The 23,319-nt window shown below is 51.4% G+C and overlaps 1 protein-coding gene across 5 annotated transcripts in view; it reads left to right on the top strand.

Annotated features, from left to right (window-relative positions):
- LOC137367113 (disintegrin and metalloproteinase domain-containing protein 12-like) overlaps positions 1–23,319 on the top strand; it is a 544,479-nt gene that overhangs the window by 437,542 nt on the left and 83,618 nt on the right. For 3 of the 5 annotated variants that reach the window (XR_010973684.1, XM_068028563.1, XM_068028553.1), the window contains exons 19-21: positions 10,221–10,277; positions 11,259–11,315; positions 13,088–13,144. Coding sequence is in view for 4 of the 5 variants with exons in the window: in XM_068028563.1 (XP_067884664.1) it covers positions 10,221–10,277; positions 11,259–11,315; positions 13,088–13,144 (171 nt within the window). In the remaining variant the exon portion in view is untranslated. The remainder of the gene's footprint in view (positions 1–10,220; positions 10,278–11,258; positions 11,316–13,087; positions 13,145–23,319) is intronic. The other 2 variants (XM_068028570.1, XM_068028577.1) reach the window with 2 other exon arrangements.

Raw genomic sequence — 23,319 nt, 5'->3', positions numbered from 1 at the left:
AATCTTTGGAACACAATCCACAGAGCCTTGTGATTTACTGAGTCAAATGCTTTGGTCATGTCAATGAATGCAATGAAGAATTCTTGGTGGTGTTCTCGACATTTTTCCTGGATTTATTGGGCAACAAAGACCATGTCAAAGGTTCCTCTGGAAGGTCTAAAGTCACACTGTGTCTCTGGGAGGATTTCCTCAGCCACAGGAAGTAGGCGATTCAGGATTTTCCCTGCTATGGATAAAAGGGAAACACCTCAATAGTTTTAAACTTAAGAGATGCACCAGCAGATAAGATTGCATAAATGGTGAAAAGAGAGAGTTAAAGGCTCGGTATCTGAATGCATGCAGCATTCTTAACAAAATGGATGAATTGTAAGCACAGGTAGAAATAAGTATGTGTGACCTGATAGCCATTACAGAGAAATGGTTGCAATGTGACCAAGGCTGGGACCTAAAAATTGAAGGATATTTGACATTTCAAAAGGCAGGAAGCTAGGGAAAGATGGTGGGGCAGCTTCGTTAATTAAGGATGTCAATAGTACAGCAGCGAGAGATGACATTAGCTCGAAAGAGCAAGATGTAGTTGGGTAGAGATAAGAAATAGGAAAGATAAGAGGTCACTTGTGAGAGTAGTTTACAGGCCCACTAACAGTTGCTACACTGTAGGACAGAATATACCGGAAGAAATAAATGGGATGTGTACGAAAGGTACCACAATCGTCATAGGTGTCTTTAATCTACATGTAGATTAAATGAATCAGATTGGTAAAGGTAGCCTGGAAAGTGAGTTCATAGAATGTATTCGGGACAATTTCTTAGAGAAATATGTTCTCGAGCCAACTAGGGAGCAGGTTATTCTGGACCTGGTAATGTGCAATGTTATAGGATTAATCATGGTAAAGGAGCCTCTAGGCAACAGCGATCATAACATGATAGAATTTCACATTCAGTTTGAAAGGGAGAAGTGTGGGTCTAAGACTAGTGTTTTAAACCTAAATAAAGGTAATTACAAAGGTATGAAGGCAGAGCTAACTAAAGTGAACTGGGAAACTAGGTTAAAAGGTAGGACAGTGGAGATACAGTGGCAGACTTTTTTGAAGGTATTTAATAACTCCCAGCAAAGATTTATCCCAGCAAGAAAGGAAGATTCTTTCAGAAGGATGCATCTGTGGCTAAATAAGGAAGTTACAGATAGTATCAAATTGAAAGAAACACTGTAAAAATCTGCAAAGATTAGTGGTAGGTCTGAAGATGGTACAGATTTTAAGAACCAGCAAAGAATGATGAAAAAAATAATTAAGACAGAGAAGGTAGAATATAAGACAAAGACTAGTTAGTAATATAAAAACAGATAGTAAGAGTTTCTACAAGTATTTAAATAGGAAAAGAGTAACTAAAGGTAGTATTGGTCTTCTAGGCAGAGAGTCTGGGCAATTGATAATGGAAAACAAGGAAATGGCAGAGGTGTTGAATAGGTATTTTGTGTCTGTTTTCATTGTAGAAGATTCAGAAAACCTGCCAAAGATACTTGAAAATCATAGGAACATAGGAAGATAGGAACAGGAGTAGGCCATTCAGCCCCTCGAGCCTGTCCCGCCATTCAATGAGATCATGGCTGATCCGAGGCCTAACTCCATATACCTGCCTTTGGCCCATATCCCTTAATATCCTTGCTCAACAAAAATCTATCTGAGATTTAAAATTAACAACTGTTCTAGCTTCAACTGCTGTTTGTGGGAGAGTGTTCCAAACCTCTACCACCCTTTGCATGAAGAAGTGCTTCCTAACATCTCTCCTGAACGGTCTGGTCCTAATTTTTAGACTATGCCCCTTAGTTTTAGAATCTCCAACCAATGGAAATAGTTTATCTTTATCGAGCCTGTCTTTTCCTGTTAATATCTTGAAGACTTCAATCAGATCACCCCTTAACCTTCTAAATTCTAGCGAAAACAGGCCTAATTTGTGTAATCTCTCCTTGTAACTTAACGCCTGTAGTCCAGGTATCATTCTTGTAAACCTACGTTGCACTCCCTCCAAGGTCAATATGTCCTTCCTAAGGTGTGGTGCCCAGAACTGCTCACAGTAACTCCAAGTGGGGTCTAACCAGGGATTTGTACAGCTGCAGCATAACCTCTGTGTCTTTATACTGCAATCCTCTAGATATAAAGGCTAGCATTCCATTTGCCTTTTTGATTATTTCCTGCACTTGCTCGTGGCATTTTAAAGATCTATGCACCTGAACCCCCAAGTCTCTTTGGACATCCACCGTACTTAACCTCTTCCCATTTAGAAAGTACCCTGCTCTATCCTTTTTTGGTCCAAAATGGATAACCTCACACTTGCCCGCATTGAAATCCATCTGCCATAGTTTTGCCCATTCACCAAATCTATCAAAATCTCTTTGCAATTTTATGCTATCATCTAGACTGTCTACAATGCTACCTAACTTTGTAGGCTACTAATTACATTTGGCTCATTACTCATAACTAAATCTAATATTGCCTGTCCCCTTGTTACATCTAGGACATATTGCTGTAGGAAACTATCCTGGACACATTCCAGAAATTCACTTCCTTTCTGACAGGTGCTAGTCTGCCTCTCCCAATCTATGTGTAAGTTAAAATCCCCCATTAATACTACTCTGCCTTTGTTACACCCTTGTCTAATTTGTGCATTTATACAATCTAAAGCCTCAGGCCTGCTACCAGGGGGTCTATACACAACACCCATTACAGTTTTAGATCCTTTTCTGTTCCTCAATTCCACCCAAAAGGTCTCCACTGGATACTTTCCCCTCGTTATATCCTCCCTCACCAATGAGGGGAAATCAAGAGGTGCAAAGGAGGGAGGAACTTAAAGCAATTACCATCTCCAGGGAAGAGGTGCTGGGAAAACTATTAGACCTAAAGGCTGACAAGTCCCCAGGACCAGATGGCCTGCATTCCTTTATTCAAGAAAGGAGGGAGACAGAAAGCAGGAAACTATAGGCCAGTTAGCCTAACATCTGTCATAGGGTTAATACTAGAATCCCTTATTATGGCAGTTATAGCAGGATACTTAAAAAATCATAATAGGATCAGACAGAGTAAATATGGTCTTGTGAAAGGGAAATCATGTTTAACTAATTTATTAGAGTTCTTTGAGGAAGTAACAAGAAGGTGGATAAAGGGGAACCTATAGATGTGGTGTACTTGGATTTTCAAAAAGGCATTTGATAAGGTGCCACATCAAAGGTTACTACACAAGATAAGAACACATGTGTAGGGAGTAACATATTCGTATGGATAAAGAATTGGTTAACTAACAGGAGCCAGAAAGTAGGGATAAATGTGTATTTTTCGGGTTGGCAAGCTGTAACTAGTGGAGTGCCACAGAGATCAATACTGGGACCTCAACTATTTACAATCTATATCAATGACCTGGATGATGGGACTGAATGTATGGTAGCTAAAATTGCCGATGACACCAAAATAGGAAGGGAAGTAAGTTGTCAAGAGTGGTCTACGAAGGCATATAGATAGGTTAAGTGAGTGGGCAAAAATTTGGTGGATGGAGTGTAATGTGGGAAAATGTGAACTTGTCCACTTTGGCAGGAAGAATAGAAAAGCTGTATATTATTTAAATGGAGAGAGACTGCAGAACTCTACAGTGCAGAGAGATCTCGATGTCCTCGTACATGAATCACAAAAGGTTAGTATGCAGGTACAGCAAATGATTAGGAAGGCAAGTGGAATGTTGACATTTACTGCAAGGGGAATCCAGTATAAAAGTAGGGAGGTTTTACTGCAGCTGTACAGGACTCTTGGTGAAAACACATCTGAAGTACTGTGTACAGTTTTGGTCTCTTTATTTGAAAAAGGATATAATTGCTTTAGAAGCAGTTCAGAGAAGATTCACTTGACTAATTCCAGGGATGAAGGGATTATCTTATGAAGAAAGTGTGAACAGATTGGATCTATACTTATTGGAGTTTAGAAGAATGAGAGGTGAACTTAATGGAACATCCTGAGGGGACTTGATAGAGTGGATACCAGGAGGCTGTTTCCCTTTGTCGGGGAGACGAGGTCTCGGGGACACAGTTTAAGAATAAGAGGTCTCCCTTTTAAGACGGAGATGAGGAGAAGTTGTTTTCTCTCAGAGGGTCTTCCCCAGAGAGCAGTGGAGGCTCGGGGTGGGGTGGGGGGAGTTGGGGGAGGGGGGAAGTTCTTTATCCTCACAAATCTGTAGGATGAGTGCATGGAGTCTTGAAGTGAGCAAAAACTCACTAGTTTTGAAGACCTCAGCTCGAACACCATCGGGACCACGGGCTTTGTTGTTTTTATCTGTCTGCTTGTTTGTTGCAGCTCTCCCATTGATGGTGGTTCACCCAGGATACTGGGGATAGCCTGGAGACTATCAGCTGCCACTGTGGATTCACGGTTGACGAGTTGTTGAAAATGTTCTTTCCAGTGATGACTGATGGCATTGTCATCCTTAAGAAGAGAGACATCATCCTGTGAGTGAAGGGGATTTTGTCCATTTGACCTTGGTCTATAGATGGCCCTGGTGGCTTCAAAAACACTTCAGATGTCATGATGGTCTGCATATTGTAGGATCTCTCGGACTTTCGCTTCCCACCACTTCTCCTTTATCTTACGGATTTGTCTTTTGGTGTCCATCTTGAGCTGTTAGAATGTGACCTGCGTGACTTGTGACCTTGGGTTGTTCTGCCAGGCAATGAAGGCTGCTTGTTTTTGTTCCAGGAGGTCACATATTTCAGCATCGTTTTCGTCGAACCAGTCCTGGTGATGACGATGCTCAAACCCAGTGGTCTGGACACAGGAGTCTAGTACAGATGAATTTATTTGCTCCCACTGTTCTGAAATCGAGTTGGATGTGTGAAGATTTTCCGGATTGGTTGTGAGCTGCACTTGGAATTCCTGTCTTCGGTCGGGCTGTTTTGGGGCTGAGACATTGATCTTCTTCAACTTGAACTTTTAGATCTTGTGAGGCCTTGGTGCTCGGTGGATGTTCATCACTGATCGAACAAGTCGATGATCTGTCCAGCAGGCATCAGTTCCCTGACATCGCTTAGATCTTTGACTCGACAATGACATAATCCAGGAGGTGCCAGTGCTTTGATCTAGGATGCCTCCATGTGGTTTTGTATTTGTCCTTCTGGCAGAAGACGATGTTTGTTGGAATGAGGCCATGCTGAGCACACTTTGTCAGCAGGAGGACATCCTTTGCATTGGCTTTTCCCATTCCATTTTTCCCAATGGTTCCTCTCCAGACATCGGAGTCACTGCCCACCCTGGCATTAAAATCCCCCAGAAGGATGATCTCTTCTTTTGTGATGGCAGTGAGAAATTCATCAAGGTCAGAATAGAATGTTTCCTTAACATCTTCATTGGAGTCAAGGGTCGGGACATAAGCGCTGGTGGCCACAGTTTATTGATTACAGCTGAGCTGTAGGTGAAGTGTGCTGAGTTTTTCATTTATGCAGTTGTGGAGTTCTGGCAGTGCATCCAAGATCCTATTCCGGATGGTAAAACCAACTCCATGGACACGAGGGTCACTGTCAGCCTTTCCTTTTCGTAGCAGGTATATCCCTCTGCTTGTTCCTTCAGCCTCTCCCCAGGAAGGCGGGTCTCACTGAGGGCAGCGATGTCAATTTGGAGTTTTGATAGCTGACGTGATACGATTGCAGTTCCTCTTTCCAGACGGTCACACTTGAGATTATCCATGAGTATTCTGACATTCCAAGTTGCAAAATTTAACGTTTTCTTTCTTTGACCACAAAGATGGTGATTCCACAGGGTGTCGTTCCCCAGCCAGGGGAAAGTGGGACGGCCTATTTTTAGGGCACTTTTCTAGCCCTCTCCCCAGTTGGGGTGAGCAGAGGGTATCCTGAAGAGGACTGCTCAGTCACAGATGCTGCTTTCCAAAGACACCTCTGTCACAACACAGGCATCCAACAATCTTCATGCATCTGTCGCCTGTGTGCAGATTCTTGACTCGGGACTCCCAGGTTCACAGCCCTGTCCCCGTCCCCAATTCTCCATCACCACAGGACGTGGTAAATGGACCCTGGTAGAAGCCTGCGCATGACATTGTTTAACGTGGGGAGCTTGAGGTGCCGTCATTATCCACACGATATTGACAGATTGGTGGTCAGATTTTGGTGACGTGTTGAACCACAATGACCGGGATCACCTTGCCGCTGCAGCCTTCTTCCTCCTTCACAGCCGGTGAGACACATAGTCTTCCTTCGCCTGTTCTGCTGCTGAGGACATTTTGGACCGCACTTTGTCTGGCACCTCCCCCTGATCTTGCTGCCATGGGTGGCCCCACCAGGAGCAAGGAGCTCCCGACAAATTGCTCAAGGGATCATCGGAGTGGACAAGCCTCTTCACCACGTCAAGGTGCTGATCCACGGACGGACAGTGACTATACTTCAAAAGTACTGCATTGTCTGTAAGGCACTTTGAGATGTCTGGTGGTTGTGAAAGGCACGATTATAAATGCCAGTCTTTCCTTTAGAAGGACAAGGGCAGCAGACACATGGGGACATAACCATCTGCAAGTTCCCTTCCACAGCACACACCATCCTGACTTAGAAATAAATCATCATTCCTTCACAGTCACTGGGTCAAAATCCTGGAAATTCCTCCCTAACAGCATTGTGGGTGTACCCACACCAACTGGACTGCAGCAGTTCAAGAAAATGAAGTCTAAAGGGCAATTGGGGATGGGCAACAAATGCTGGCCTTGCCAGTGATGCACTGACAGACACTGACTGACACTGACTGACACTGACACTGACAGATACAGACCACTGACTGACACTGACAGATACAGACTGACACTGACTAACACTGACTGACACTGACTGACACTGACACTGACAGATACAGACCACTGACTGACACTGACAGATACAGACTGACACTGACTAACACTGACTGACACTGACTGACACTGACACTGACAGATACAGACCACTGACTGACACTGACAGATACAGACTGACACTGACTAACACTGACTGACACTGACTAACAATGACACTGACAGATACAGACTAACAATGACACTGATAGATACAGACCACTGACTGACACTGACAGTTACAGACTGACACTGACTAACACTGACTGACACTGACTAACAATGACACTGATAGATACAGACCACTGACTGACACTGACAGATACAGACTGACACTGACTAACACTGACTGACACTGACACTGACAGATACAGACTAACAATGACACTGATAGATACAGACCACTGACTGACACTGACAGATACAGACTGACACTGACACTGACAGATACAGACCACTGACTGACACTGACAGATACAGACTAACAATGACACTGATAGATACAGACCACTGACTGACACTGACAGATACAGACTGACACTGACACTGACAGATATAGACCACTGACTGACAGTGACAGATACACACTGACACTGACACTGACAGATACAGACTAACAATTACACTGATAGATACAGACCACTGACTGACACTGACAGATACAGACTGACACTGACACTGACGGATACAGACTAACAATGACACTGATAGATACAGACCACTGACTGACACTGACAGATACAGACTGACACTGACACTGACAGATACAGACCACTGACTGACACTGACAGGTACAGACTGACACTGACTAACACTGACTGACACTGACACTGACAGATACAGACTGACACTGACACTGACAGATACAGACCACTGACTGACACTGACAGATACACTCTGACACTGACACTGACAGATACAGACCACTGACTGACACTGACAGATACAGACTGACACTGACAGACACTGACTGACACTGACACTGACAGATACACACTGACACTGACAGATACTGGGAAGCTAGGGAGGAGATTGCAGAGCCTTTGTCCTTGATCTTTATGTCGTCATTGTCGACAGGAATAGTGCCGGAAGACTGGAGGATTGCAAATGTTGTCCCCTTGTTCAAGAAGGGGAGTAGAGACAGCCCTGGTATTTATAGACCTGTGAGCCTTACTTCGGTTGTGGGTAAAATGTTGGAAAAGGTTATAAGAGACAGGATTTATAATCATCTTGAAAAGAATAAGTTCATTAGCGATAGTCAGCACGATTTTGTGAAGGGTAGGTCGTGCCTCACAAACCTTATTGAGTTTTTCGAGAAGGTGACCAAACAGGTGGATGAGGGTAAAGCCGTGGATGTGGTGTATATGGATTTCAGTAAGGCGTTTGATAAGTTTTCCCACGGTAGGCTATTGCAGAAAATACGGAAGTATGGGATTGAAGGTGATTTAGTGCTTTGGATCAGAAATTGGCTAGCTGAAAGAAGACAGAGGGTGGTGGTTGATGGCAAATGTTCATCCTGGAGTTTAGTTACTAGTGGTGTACCGCAAGGATCTGTTTTGGGGCCACTGCTGTTTGTCATTTTTATAAATGACCTGGATGAGGGTGTAGAAGGGTGGGTTAGTAAATTTGCAGATGACACGAAGGTCGGTGGAGTTGTGGATAGTGCCGAAGGATGTTGTAGGTTACAGAGGGACATGGATAGGCTGCAGAGCTGGGCTGAGAGATGGCAAATGGAGTTTAATGCGGAAAAGTGCGAGGTGATTCACTTTGGAAGGAGTAACAGGAATGCAGAGTACTGGGCTAATGGGAAGATTCTTGGTAGTGTAGATGAACAGAGAGATCTTGGTGTCCAGGTGCATAAATCCCTGAAGGTTGCTACCCAGGTTAATAGGGCTGTTAAGAAGGCATATGGTGTGTTAGCTTTTATTAGTAGGGGGATCGAGTTTCGGAGCCACGAGGTCATGCTGCAGCTGTACAAAACTCTGGTGCGGCCGCACCTGGAGTATTGCATGCAGTTCTGGTCACCGCATTATAGGAAGGATGTGGAAGCTATGGAAAGGATGCAGAGGAGATTTACTAGGATGTTGCCTGGTATGGAGGGAAGGTCTTATGAGGAAAGACTGAGGGACTTGAGGTTGTTTTCGTTGGAGAGAAGGAGGAGGAGAGGTGACTTAATAGAGACATATAAGATAATCAGAGGGTTAGATAGGGTGGATAGTGAGAGTCTTTTTCCTCGGATGGTGATGGCAAACACGAGGGGACATAGCTTTAAGTTGAGGGGTGATAGATATAGGACAGATGTCAGAGGTAGTTTCTTTACACAGAGAGTAGTAGGGGCGTGGAACGCCCTGCCTGCAACAGTAGTAGACTTGCCAACTTTAAGGGCATTTAAGTGGACATTGGATAGACATATGAATGAAAATGGAATAGTGTAGGTCAGATGGTTTCACAGGTGGGCGCAACATCGAGGGCTGAAGGGCCTGTACTGCGCTGTAATGTTCTAATGTTCTAATGACACTGACAGATACAGACCACTGACTGACACTGACAGTTACAGACTGACACTGACAGACACTCACTGACACTGACACGGACAGTTACAGACTGACACTGACTAACACTGACAGACACTGACACTGACAGATACAGACCACTGACTGACTCTGACAGTTACAGACTGACACTGACTAACACTGACAGACACTGACACTGACAGATACAGACCACTGACTGACTCTGACAGTTACAGACTGACACTGACTAACACTGACAGACACTGACACTGACAGATACAGACCACTGACTGACACTGATAGATACAGACTGAACTGACTGACACTGACAGACACTGATACTGGCAAACATGACAGACACTGATTGACACTGATTGACACTGACACTGACAAATATTGACTGACCCAGACAGTCACTGACAGACGCTGACAACCACTGACACTGACAGATACTGACAGTCACTGACAGACACTGAAAGGCATTGACTGACACTGAGAGATACTGACTGACACTCAGACTGACAGAAACTCACACTCACATTCACACTGACAGACACTCACACTCACACTGACAGACAGACAGATACTGACTGACCCTGAGAGATACTGCCTGCATTCACAATAACAGACACTCACACTGACAGATACTCACAGTCACACTGACTGACAGACACTGACTGACACTGGCAGATACTTTCTGACACTGAATGACGCTGACTGACACTGACTGACATAATTACTCTCATGCAAATCTCAACCTGACTCTCATCTCCGAATGACGTGGTGAATGAATACTGAGTCCCACATTTCTGGAGGATGCTTCTGTTTTTTCACTTTTCACAGTTACAACACGTAAGACAACAGTACCTGCTCCAACTACAGAGCGAACTACCACTCCAGGTCAGAAATCTCTCCAAATAACCTCTCAAATTTAATAAGTATTAAATAAATGATATTTATCTGCTGTAGAGTGTCACCAATCCTGAATGCACCCAGTCATAGTCACTGATACCACAATGCTCTCTCTGCATCCAGTCAGACCTCACTTCTGACTGACACTGAGAGATATTGATAGACTCAGACTGCTGCTGACTGACACAAACATAGACACAGACCATTACTGACAGACACTAATTGATACTGACTGACACTCACACTGACAGACACACTCACACTGACAGACACACTCACACTGACAGACACTGACACTGACACTGACAGACACTGACACTGACAGACACTCACACTGACAGACACTGAAACTGACAGACACTCACACTCACACTGACAGACACTCACAATGACAGTCACGCACACTGACAGACAATCAGACTCACACTGAGACACTCACACAGACACTCACACTGACAGACACACTGACAGGCACTGAAACTGACAGACACTCACACTCACACAGACAGACACTCACACTGACAGACACTCACACTGACAGACACTGAAACTGACAGACACTGACACTGACACTGACAGACACTCACACTGACAGACACTGAAAGGCATTGACTGACACTGAGAGATACTGACTGACACTCAGACTGACAGAAACTCACACTCACATTCACACTGACAGACACTCACACTCACACTGACAGACAGACAGATACTGACTGACCCTGAGAGATACTGACTGCATTCACAATAACAGACACTCACACTGACAGATACTCACAGTCACACTGACTGACAGACACTGACTGACACTGGCAGATACTTTCTGACACTGAATGACGCTGACTGACACTGACTGACATAATTACTCTCATGCAAATCTCAACCTGACTCTCATCTCCGAATGACGTGGTGAATGAATACTGAGTCCCACATTTCTGGAGGATGCTTCTGTTTTTTCACTTTTCACAGTTACAACACGTAAGACAACAGTACCTGCTCCAACTACAGAGCGAACTACCACTCCAGGTCAGAAATCTCTCCAAATAACCTCTCAAATTTAATAAGTATTAAATAAATGATATTTATCTGCTGTAGAGTGTCACCAATCCTGAATGCACCCAGTCATAGTCACTGATACCACAATGCTCTCTCTGCATCCAGTCAGACCTCACTTCTGACTGACACTGAGAGATATTGATAGACTCAGACTGCTGCTGACTGACACAAACATAGACACAGACCATTACTGACAGACACTAATTGATACTGACTGACACTCACACTGACAGACACACTCACACTGACAGACACACTCACACTGACAGACACTGACACTGACACTGACAGACACTGACACTGACAGACACTCACACTGACAGACACTGAAACTGACAGACACTCACACTCACACTGACAGACACTCACAATGACAGTCACGCACACTGACAGACAATCAGACTCACACTGAGACACTCACACAGACACTCACACTGACAGACACACTGACAGGCACTGAAACTGACAGACACACACTCACACAGACAGACACTCACACTGACAGACACTCACACTGACAGACACTGAAACTGACAGACACTGACACTGACACTGACAGACACTCACACTGACAGACACTGAAACTGACAGACACTGACACTCACACTGACAGACACTCACAATGACAGACACTCACACTGACAGACACACTGACAGGCACTGAAACTGACAGACACTCACACTCACACTGACAGACACTCACACTGACAGACACTCACACTGACATACACTGAAACTGACAGACACTCACACTCACACTGACAGACACTCACAATGACAGTCACGCACACTGACAGACAATCAGACTCACACTGAGACACTCACACAGACACTCACACTGACAGACACACTGACAGGCACTGAAACTGACAGACACTCACACTCACACAGACAGACACTCACGCTGACAGACACTCACACTGACAGACACACACACTCACACTGACAGACACTCACACTGACAGACACACACACTGACAGACACACACACTCACACTGACAGACACACACACTGACAGACACTCACACTGACAGACACACACTCACACTGACAGACACTCACAATGACAGACACACACACTGACAGACACACACACTCACAGACACTCTCACTCACACTGACAGACACCCACACTCACAGACACTCACACTCACACTGACAGACACTCACACTGACAGACACACACACTGACAGGCACTCACACTTACAGACAGTCACACTGACAGACACACACACACTGACAGACACTCACACTCACACTGACAGACACTCACACTGACAGACACTCACACTCACACTGACAGACACTCACACTCACACTGACAGACACTCACACTCACAGACACTCACACTCACAGACACTCACACTCACACTGACAGACACTCACACTGACAGACACACACACTGACAGACACTCACACGCACACTGACAGGCACACTGACAGACACACACACACTGACAGACACACACACTCAGACTGACAGACACTCACACTCACAGACACTCACACGCACACTGACAGACACACTGACAGACACACACACACTGACAGACACTCACACTCACACTGACAGACACACGCACTGACAGACACTCACAGTCACACTGACTGACAGACACTGACTGACATAATTACTATCATGCAAATCTCAACCTGACTCTCATCTCCGAATGACATGGTGAATGAATACCGAGTCCCACATTTATGGAGGATGCTTCTGTTTTTTCACTTTTCACAGTTACAACACGTAAGACAACAGTACCTGCTACAACTACAGAGCGAACTAACACTCCAGGTCAGAAATCTCTCCAAATAACCTCTCAAATTTAATAAGTATTAAATAAATGATATTTATCTGCTGTAGAGTGTCACCAATCCTGAATGCACCCAGTCATAGTCACTGATACCACAATGCTCTCTCTGCATCCAGTCAGACCTCACTTCTGACTGACACTGAGAGATATTGATAGACTCAGACTGCTGCTGACTGACACAAACATAGACACAGACCATTACTGACAGACACTAATTGATACTGACTGACACTCACAATGACAGACACACTCACACTGACAGACACTCACACTCACAGACACTCACACTCACAGACACTCACACTCACACTGACAGACACTCACACTGACAGACACACACACTGACAGACACTCACACGCACACTGACAGGCACACTGACTCACACTGACAGACAGTCACACTCACATTGACACACACATTCACACTGAATGACACACTGACACTGACAGACACTCACAATGACAGACACTCTCACTGAGAGACACTCACACTACCTCTGACACACACACTCACACTGACAGACACTAAATGGACAGACACTGAAATGGACAGACACTCACACTGACAGACACTCACAATGACAGACACTCACACTGACAGACACTCACACTCACACTGACAGACACTCACAATGACAGACACGCACACTGACAGACATTCACACTGACAGACACACACACAGACAGACACTGAAACTGACAGACACACTGACAGACACACTCACACTTACAGACAGTCACACTGACAGACACACACACTGACAGACACTCACACTGACAGACACTCACACTCACACTGACAGACACTGAAACTGACAGACACACTGACAGACACTCACACTTGCAGACAGTCACACAGACAGACACTCACACTCACGCTAACAGACACTCACACTGACAGACACTCACACTGACAGACACTCACAATGACAGACACGCACACTGACTGACATTCACACTGACAGACACACACACAGACACTCACACTGACAGACACTCACACTGACAGACACTGAAACTGATAGACACACTGACAGACACACTCACACTTACAGACAGTCACACTGACAGACACACACACTGACAGACACTCACACTGACAGACACTCACACTCACACTGACAGACACTGAAACTGACAGACACACTGACAGACACTCACACTTACAGACACTCACACTCACACTGACAGTCAGTCACACTGACAGACACACAATCACACTGACAGACACACACACTGACAGACACACACACTGACAGACACTCACACTCACAGACACACACTCACACTGACAGACACTCACGCTAACAGACTCTCACACTGACAGACACACTCGCACTAACAGACACTCACACTGACAGACCCTCACACTGACAGACACTCACACTCACACTGACAGACACTCACACTGACAGGCATTCACACTGACAGACACTGAAATTGACAGACACACTGACAGACACTCACACGTACAGACACTCACACTCACACTGACAGTCAGTCACACTGACAGACACACAATCACACTGACAGACACTCACACTGACAGACCCTCACACTGACAGACACTCACACTCACACTGACAGACACTCACATTGACAGGCATTCACACTGACAGACACTGAAACTGACAGACACTCACACTCACACTGACAGACACTCACGCTAACAGACTCTCACACTGACAGACACACTCGCACTAACAGACACTCACACTGACAGACCCTCACACTGACAGACACTCACACTCACACTGACAGACCCTCACACTGAGAGACACTCACACTCACACTGACAGACACTCACACTGACAGACCCTCACACTGACAGACACTCACACTCACACTGACAGACCCTCACACTGAGAGACACTCACACTCACACTGACAGACAAGCACACTGACAGACACTCACGCTAACAGACACTCACACTGACAGACACTCACACTGACAGACACTCGCACTAACAGACACTCACACTGACAGACACACACACTGACAGGCACTCACACTGACAGACACTCACACTGACAGACACTCACACTCACACTGACAGACACTCACACTGACAGACATTCACACTGACAGACACTGAAACTGACAGACACTCACACTCACAGTGACAGACACTCACAATGACAGACACGCACACTGACAGACATTCACACTGACAGACACACACACAGACACTCACACTGACAGACACTCACACTGACAGACACTCACACTGACAGACACTGAAACTGACAGACACACTGACAGACACTCACACTTACAGACAGTCACACTGACAGACACTGAAACTGACAGACATTCACACTGACAGACACTCACACTTACAGACACTCAAACTAACAGACACTCACACTGACAGACACACTCGCACTGACAAGACACATTGACAGACACTCACACTGACAGACACTCACACTGACAGACACATTGACAGACACTCACACTGACAGACACTCACACTGACAGACACTCACATTCACACTGACAGACACTGAAACTGACAGACACTCACACTGATAGACACATTCACACTGACAGACACACACTCGCACTGACAGACACTCACACTGACAGACGCTCAAACTAACAGACACTCACACTGACAGACACACTCGCACTGACAGACACTCACACTGACAGACACTCACACTGACAGACACTCCAACTGGGGAGGGATGAAGGGAGTACCAAGTGCATGGAGGAGTAGGGGATGGAGGAGGGGAGAACACGGTGCATGGAGGAGGAGGGGAGGGAGGAGGGGAGTACAGAGTGCTTGGAGGATTAGGGGAGGGAGGAGGGGCAGGAGGAGGGGTGTACAGAGTGCATGAAGGAGTAGGGGAGGGATGAGGGGAGTACAGGGTGCATGGAGGAGTAGGGGAGGGAGGAGGGGAGAACAGGGTGCATGGAGGAGGAGGGGAAGGAGGAGGGGAGAAGAGGGTAAATGGAGGAGTACGGGAGGGAGGAGGGGAGGGAAGAGGGGAGTACAGAGTGCATGGAGGAGTAGGGGAGGGAAGAGGGGAGAACAGAGTGCATGGAGGAGCAGGGGAGGGAGGAGGGGAGAACAGGGTGCATGGAGGAGTAAGGGAGGGAGGAGAGAACAGAGTCCATGGAGGAGTAGGGGAAGGAGGAGGGGAGGGAGGAGGGGAGAACAGAGTGCATGGAGGAGTAGGGGAGGTAGGAGAGGAGGGAGGAGGGGAGAACAGGGTCCATGGAGGAGTAGGGGAGGGAGGAGGGGAGGGAGGAGCGGAGAACAGGGTCCATGGAGGAGTAGCGGTGGGAGGAGGGGAGGGAGGAGGGGAGAACAGAGTGCATGGAGGAGTAAGGGAGGGAGGAGGGGAGGGGGGAGGGGAGAAAAGGGTCCATGGAGGAGTAGGGGAGGGCGGAGGGGAGGGAGGAGGGGAGAACAGAGTGCATGGAGGAGTAGGGGAGGTAGGAGGGGAGGGACGAGGAGAGAACAGGGTCCATGGAGGAGTAGGGGAGGGAGGAGGGGAAGGAGGAGGGGAGAACAGGGTCCATGGAGGAGTAGGGGAGGGAGGAGGGGAGGGAGGAGGGGAGACCATAGTGCATGGAGGAGTCGGGGAGGGAGGAGGGGATTGAGGAGGGGAGGACAGGGTGCATGGAGGAGTAGCGGAGGGAGGAGGGGAGGGAGGTGGGAAGAACAGGGTGCATGGAGGAGTAGGGGCGGGTGAAGGGGAGGGAGGAGGGGAGAACAGGGTGCATGGAGGAGTAGGGGAGGGAGGAGGGGAGAACAGAGTGCATGGAGGAGTAGGGGAGGGGGGAGGAGAGGGAGGAGGGCAGAACAGGGTGTATGGAGGAGTAGGGGAGGGAGGAGGGGAGAACAGGGTGCATGGAGGAGTAGGGGAGGGGGGAGGGGAGAACAGAGTGCATGGAGGTGTAGGGGATGGAGGAGGAGAGGGAGGAGGGGAGAACAGGGTTCATGGATGAGTAGGGGAGGGAGGAGGGGAGGGAGGAGGGGAGAACAGGGTGCATGGAGGAGTAGGGGAGGGAGGAGGAGAGGGAGGAGGGGAGAACAGGGTGCATGGAGGAGTAGGGGAGGGAGGAGCGGAGGGAGGAGGGCAGAACAGGGTGCATGGAGGAGGATGGGAGGGAGGAGGGGAGTACAGGGCGCATGGAGGAGTAGGGGAGGGAGGAGGGGAGGGAGGAGGGGAGAACACGGTGCATGGAGGAGGAGGGGAGGGAGGAGGGGAGGGAGGAGGGGCGAACTGGGTGCATGGAGGAGTAGAGGAGAGAGGAGGGGAGGGAGGAGGGGAGAACAGGGTGAATGGAGGAGGAAGGGAGGGAGGAGGGGAGTACAGGGTGCATGGAGGAGTAGGGCAGGTAGGAGGGGAGGGAGGAGGGGAGAACAGGGTGCATGGAGGAGCAGGGGAGGGAGGTGGGGAGGGAGTTGGGGAGAACAGGTTGCATGGAGGAGGAAGGGAGGGAGGAGAGGAGTACAGGGTGCATGAAGGAGTCGGGGAGGGAGGAGGGAGGGAGGAGGGGAGAACAGGTTGCATGGAGGAGGAAGGGAGGGAGGAGAGGAGTACAGGGTGCATGAAGGAGTCGGGGAGGGAGGAGGGAGGGAGGAGGGGAGAACAGGGTGCATGGAGGAGTAGGGGAGGGGGGAGGGAAGAACATAGTGCATCGAGGAGTAGGGGAGGGAGGAGGGGAGGGAGGAGGGGTTAACAGGGTGCATGGAGGAGTAGGGGAGGGAGGAGGAGAGGGAGGAGGGGGGAACAGGGTGCATGGAGGAGTAGGGGAGCGAGGAGGGGAGGGAGGAGGGTAGAACTGGGTGCATGGAGGAGTAGGGGTGAGAGGAGGGGAGGGAGGAGTTGAGAACAGGGTGCATGGAGGAGTAGGGGAGGGAGGTGGGGAGGGAGGAGGGGAGAACAGGGTGCATGGAGGATTCGGGGAGGGAGGAGGGGATTGAGGAGGGGAGGACAGGGTGCATGGAGGAGTAGCGGAGGGAGGAGGGGAGGGAGGTGGGGAGAACAGGGTGCATGGAGGAGTAGGGGCGGGTGAAGGGGAGGGAGGAGGGGAGAACAGGGTGCATGGAGGTGTAGGGGAGGGGGAGGGGAGAACAGAGTGCATGGAGGAGTAGGGGAGGGAGGAGGGGAGAACAGGGTGCATGCAGGTGTAGGGGAGGGGGAGGGGAGAAGAGAGTGCATGGAGGAGTAGGGGAGGGGGGAGGAGAGGGAGGAGGGGAGAACAGGGTGCATGGAGGAGTAGGGGAGGGAGGAGGGGAGGGAGGAGGGGAGAACAGGGTGCATGGAGGAGTAGGGGAGGGGGGAGGGGAGAACAGAGTGCATGGAGGTGTAGGGGACGGAGGAGGAGAGGGAGGAGGGGAGAACAGGGTTCATGGATGAGTAGGGGAGGGAGGAGGGGAGGGAGGAGGGGAGAACAGGGTGCATGGCGGAGTAGGGGAGGGAGGAGGAGAGGGAGGAGGGGAGAACAGGGTGCATGGGGGAGTAGGGGAGGGAGGAGCGGAGGGAGGAGGGCAGAACAGGGTGCATGGAGGAGGATGGGAGGGAGGAGGGGAGTACAGGGCGCATGGAGGAGTAGGGGAGGGAGGAGGGGAGGGAGGAGGGGAGAACACGGTGCATGGAGGAGGAGGGGAGGGAGGAGGGGAGAACTGGGTGCATGGAGGAGTAGGGGAGTGAGGAGGGGATGGAGCAGGGGAGAACAGGGTGCATGGAGGAGTAGTGGAGGGAGGATGGGAGGGAGGAGGGGAGAACAGGGTGAATGGAGGAGGAAGGGAGGGAGGAGGGGAGTACAGGGTGCATGGAGGAGTAGGGGAGGTAGGAGGGGAGGGAGGAGGGGAGAACAGGGTGCATGGAGGAGCAGGGGAGGGAGGAGGGGAGGGAGTTGGGGAGAACAGGGCGCCGGGAGGAGGAGGGGAGGGAGGAGGCGAGTACAGAGTGCATGGAGGAGTAGGGGAGGGAGGAGGGGAGAGCAGAGTGCATGGAGAAGTAGGGGAGGGAGGAGGGGAGGGAGGAGGGGAGAACAGGTTGCATGGAGGAGGAAGGGAGGGAGGAGAGGGTTACAGGGTGCATGAAGGAGTCGGGGAGGGAGGAGGGAGGGAGGAGGGGAGAACAGGGTGCATGGAGGAGTAGGGGAGGGGGGAGGGAAGAACAGAGTGCATCGAGGAGTAGGGGAGGGAGGAGGGGAGGGAGGAGGGGATAACAGGGTGCATGGAGGAGTAGGGGAGGGAGGAGGAGAGGGAGGAGGGGGGAACAGGGTGCATGGAGGAGGATGGGAGGGAGGAGGGGAGTACAGGGCGCATGGAGGAGTAGGGGAGGGAGGAGGGGAGGGAGGAGGGGAGAACACGGTGCATGGAGGAGTAGGGGAGGGAGGAGGGGAGGGAGGAGGGGAGAACTGGGTGCATGGAGGAGTAGGGGAGAGAGGAGGGGAGGGAGGAGGGGAGGGAGGAGGGGAGAACAGGGTGCATGGAGGAGTAGGTGAGGGAGGAGGGGAGTACAGGGTGCATGGAGGAGTAGGGGAGGAGGGGAGGGAGTTGGGGACAACAGGTTGCATGGAGGAGGAGAGAAGGGAGGAGGCGAGTACAGAGTGCATGGAGGAGTAGGGGAGGGAGGAGGGGAGAGCAGCGTGCATGGAGGAGTAGGGGAGGGAGGAGGGGAGGGCGGCGTGGAGAACAGGGTGCATGGAGGAGTAGGGGAGGGAGGAGGGGAGGGAGGAGGGAAGAACAGAATGCATGGAGGAGTTGGGGAGGGGGGAGGGGAGGGAGGAGGGGAGAACAGGGTGCATGGAGGTGTAGGGGTGGGAGGAGGGGAGGGAGGAGGGGAGAACAGGGTGCATGGAGGAGTAGGGGAGGGAGGAGGGGAGGGAGGAGTGGAGAACAGGGTGCTTGGAGGAGTAGGGGAAGGAGGAGGGGAGGGAGGAGGGAAGAACAGAGTGCATGGAGGAGTTGGGGAGGGAGGAGGGGAGGGAGGAGGTGTTTACAGAGTGCATGGAGGAATAGGGGAGGGTAGAGGGGAGAGAGGAGGGGAGAACAGGGTGCATGGAGGAGCAGGGGAGGGAGGAGAGGAGTGCAGGGTGCATGGAGGAGTAGGGGAGGGAGGAGGGGAGGAGGAGGGGAGAACAGGGTGCATGGAGGAGTAGGGGAGGGGGGAGGGGAGAACAGAGTGCATGGAGGAGTAGGGGAGGGAGGAGGAGAGGGAGGAGGGGAGAACAGGGTGCATGGAGGAGGAAGGCAGGGAGGAGAGGAGTACAGGGTGCATGAAGGAGTCGGGGAGGGAGGAGGGGAGGGAGGAGGGGAGAACAGGGTGCATGGAGGAGTAGGGGAGGGACGAGGGGAGAACAGCGTGCATGGAGGAGTAGGGGAGGGAGGAGGAGAGGGAGGAGGGGAGAACAGGGTGCATGGAGGAGTAGGGGAGGGAGGAGCGGAGGGAGGAGGGGAGAACAGGGTGCATGGAGGAGTAGGGGGGGGAGGTGGGGAGGGAGGAGGGGAGAACAGGGTGCATGGAGGAGTAGGGGAGAGAGGTGCGTAGGGAGGAGGGGAGAACAGGGTGCATGGAAGAGTAGGGGAGGGAGGAGGGGAGGGAGGAGGGGAGAACAGGGTGCATGGAGGAGTAGGGGAGGGAGGAGGGGAGGGAGGAGGGGAGAACTGGGTGCATGGAGGAGTAGGGAAGAGAGGAGGGGAGGGAGGAGGGGAGAACAGGGTGCATGGAGGAGTAGGGAAGAGAGGAGGGGAGGGAGGAGGGGAGAACACGGTGCATGGAGGAGTAGGGGAGGGAGGAGGGGAGGGAGGAGGGGAGAACTGGGTGCATGGAGGAGTAGGGAAGAGAGGAGGGGAGGGAGGAGGGGAGAACAGGGTGCATGGAGGAGTAGGGGAGGGAGGAGGGGAGGGAGGAGGGGAGAACTGGGTGCATGGAGGAGTAGGGAAGAGAGGAGGGGAGGGAGGAGGGGAGAACAGGGTGCATGGAGGAGTAGGGGAGGGAGGAGGGGAGGGAGGAGGGGAGAACAGGGTGCATGGAGGAGTAGGGGAGGGAGGAGGGGAGGGAGGAGGGTAGAACAGGGTGCATGGAGGAGTAAGGGAGGGAGGAGGGGAGTACAGGGTGCATGGAGGAGTAGGGGAGGGAGGAGGGGAAGGAGGAGGGGAGAGCAGGGTGCATGGAGGAGTTGGGGAGGGAGGAGGGGAGGGAGGAGGGACGAAAAGAGTGAATGGAGGGGTTGGGGAGGGAGGAGGGGAGGGAGGAGGTGTTTACAGAGTGCATGGAGGAATAGGGGAGGGTGGAGGGGAGGGAGGAGGGGAGAATAGGGTGCATGGAGGAGTAGGGGAGGGAGGAGGAGAGGGAGGAGGGGAGAACAGGGTGCATCGAGGAGTAGGGGAGGGAGGAGGAGAGGGAGGAGGGGAGAACAGGGTGCATCGAGGAGTAGGGGAGGGAGGAGCGGAGGGAGGAGGGGAGAACAGGGTGCATGGAGGAGTAGGGGGGGAGGTGGGGAGGGAGGAGGGGAGAACAGGGTGCATGGAGGAGTAGGGGAGAGAGGTGGGGAGGGAGGAGGGGAGAACAGGGTGCATGGAGGAGTAGGGGAGGGAGGAGCGGAGGGAGGAGGGATGAACAGAGTGAATGGAGGAGTTGGGGAGGGAGGAGGGGAGGGAGGAGGTGTTTACAGAGTGCATGGAGGAATAGGGGAGGGTGGAGGGGAGAACAGCGTGCATGGAGGAGTAGGGGAGGGAGGAGGAGAGGGAGGAGGGGAGATCAGGGTGCATCGAGGAGTAGGGGAGGGAGGAGCGGAGGGAGGAGGGGAATACAGGGTGCATGGAGGAGTAGGGGAGGGAGGAGCGGAGGGAGGAGGGATGAACAGAGTGAATGGAGGAGTTGGGGAGGGAGGAGGGGAGGGAGGAGGTGTTTACAGAGTGCATGGAGGAATAGGGGAGGGTGGAGGGGAGAACAGCGTGCATGGAGGAGTAGGGGAGGGAGGAGGAGAGGGAGGAGGGGAGAACAGGGTGCATCGAGGAGTAGGGGAGGGAGGAGCGGAGGGAGGAGGGGAATACAGGGTGCATGGAGGAGTAGGGGGGGAGGTGGGGAGGGAGGAGGGTAGAACAGGGTGCATGGAGGAGTAGGGGAGAGAGGTGGGGAGGGAGGAGGGGAGAACAGGGTGCATGGAGGAGTAGGGGAGGGAGGAGCGGAGGGAGGAGGGGAGAACAGCGTGCATGGAGGAGTAGGGGAGGGAGGTGGGGAGGGAGGAGGGGAGAACAGGGTGCATGGAGGAGGATGGGAGGGAGGAGGGGAGTACAGGGCGCATGGAGGAGTAGGGGAGGGAGGAGGGGAGGGAGGAGGGGAGAACACGGTGCATGGAGGAGTAGGGGAGGGAGGAGGGGAGGGAGGAGGGGAGAACTGGGTGCATGGAGGAGTAGGGAAGAGAGGAGGGGAGGGAGGAGGGGAGAACAGGGTGCATGGAGGAGTAGGGGAGGGAGGAGGGGAGGGAGGAGGGTAGAACAGGGTGCATGGAGGAGTAAGGGAGGGAGGAGGGGAGTACAGGGTGCCTGGAGGAGTAGGGGAGGGAGGAGGGGAAGGAGGAGGGGAGAGCAGGGTGCATGGAGGAGCATGGGTGTGAGGAGGGGAGGGAGTTGGGGAGAACAGGGTGCATGGAGGAGGAGGGAAGGGAGGAGGCGAGTACAGAGTGCATGGAGGAGTAGGGAAGGGAGGAGGGGAGAGCAGAGTGCATGGAGGAGTAGGGGAGGGAGGAGGGGAGGGAGGAGTGGAGAACAGGGTGCATGGAGAAGTAGGGGAGGGAGGAGGGGAGGGAGGAGGGAAGAACAGAGTGCATGGAGGAGTTGGGGAGGGAGGAGGGGAGAACAGGGTGCATGGAGGAGTAGGGGAAGGAAGAGGGGAGGGAGGAGGGGAGAACAGGGTGCATGGAGGAGTTGGGGAGGGAGGAGGGGAGGGAGGAGGGACGAACAGTGTGAATGGAGGGGTTGGGGAGGGAGGAGGGGAGGGAGGAGGTGTTTACAGAGTGCATGGAGGAATAGGGGAGGGTGGAGGGGAGGGAGGAGGGGAGAATAGGGTGCATGGAGGAGCAGGGGAGGGAGGAGGGGAGAACAGGGTGCTTGGAGGAGTAGGGGAGGGTGGTGTGGAAGGAGGAGGGGAGAACAGGGTGCATGGAGGAGTAGGGGAGGGA

The sequence above is a fragment of the Heterodontus francisci genome, chromosome 1 (genome assembly GCF_036365525.1).
Source record: "Heterodontus francisci isolate sHetFra1 chromosome 1, sHetFra1.hap1, whole genome shotgun sequence".
In the NCBI taxonomy this organism is placed as follows: domain Eukaryota; kingdom Metazoa; phylum Chordata; class Chondrichthyes; order Heterodontiformes; family Heterodontidae; genus Heterodontus; species Heterodontus francisci.
This window is presented reverse-complemented; position numbering and strand designations above follow the sequence as displayed.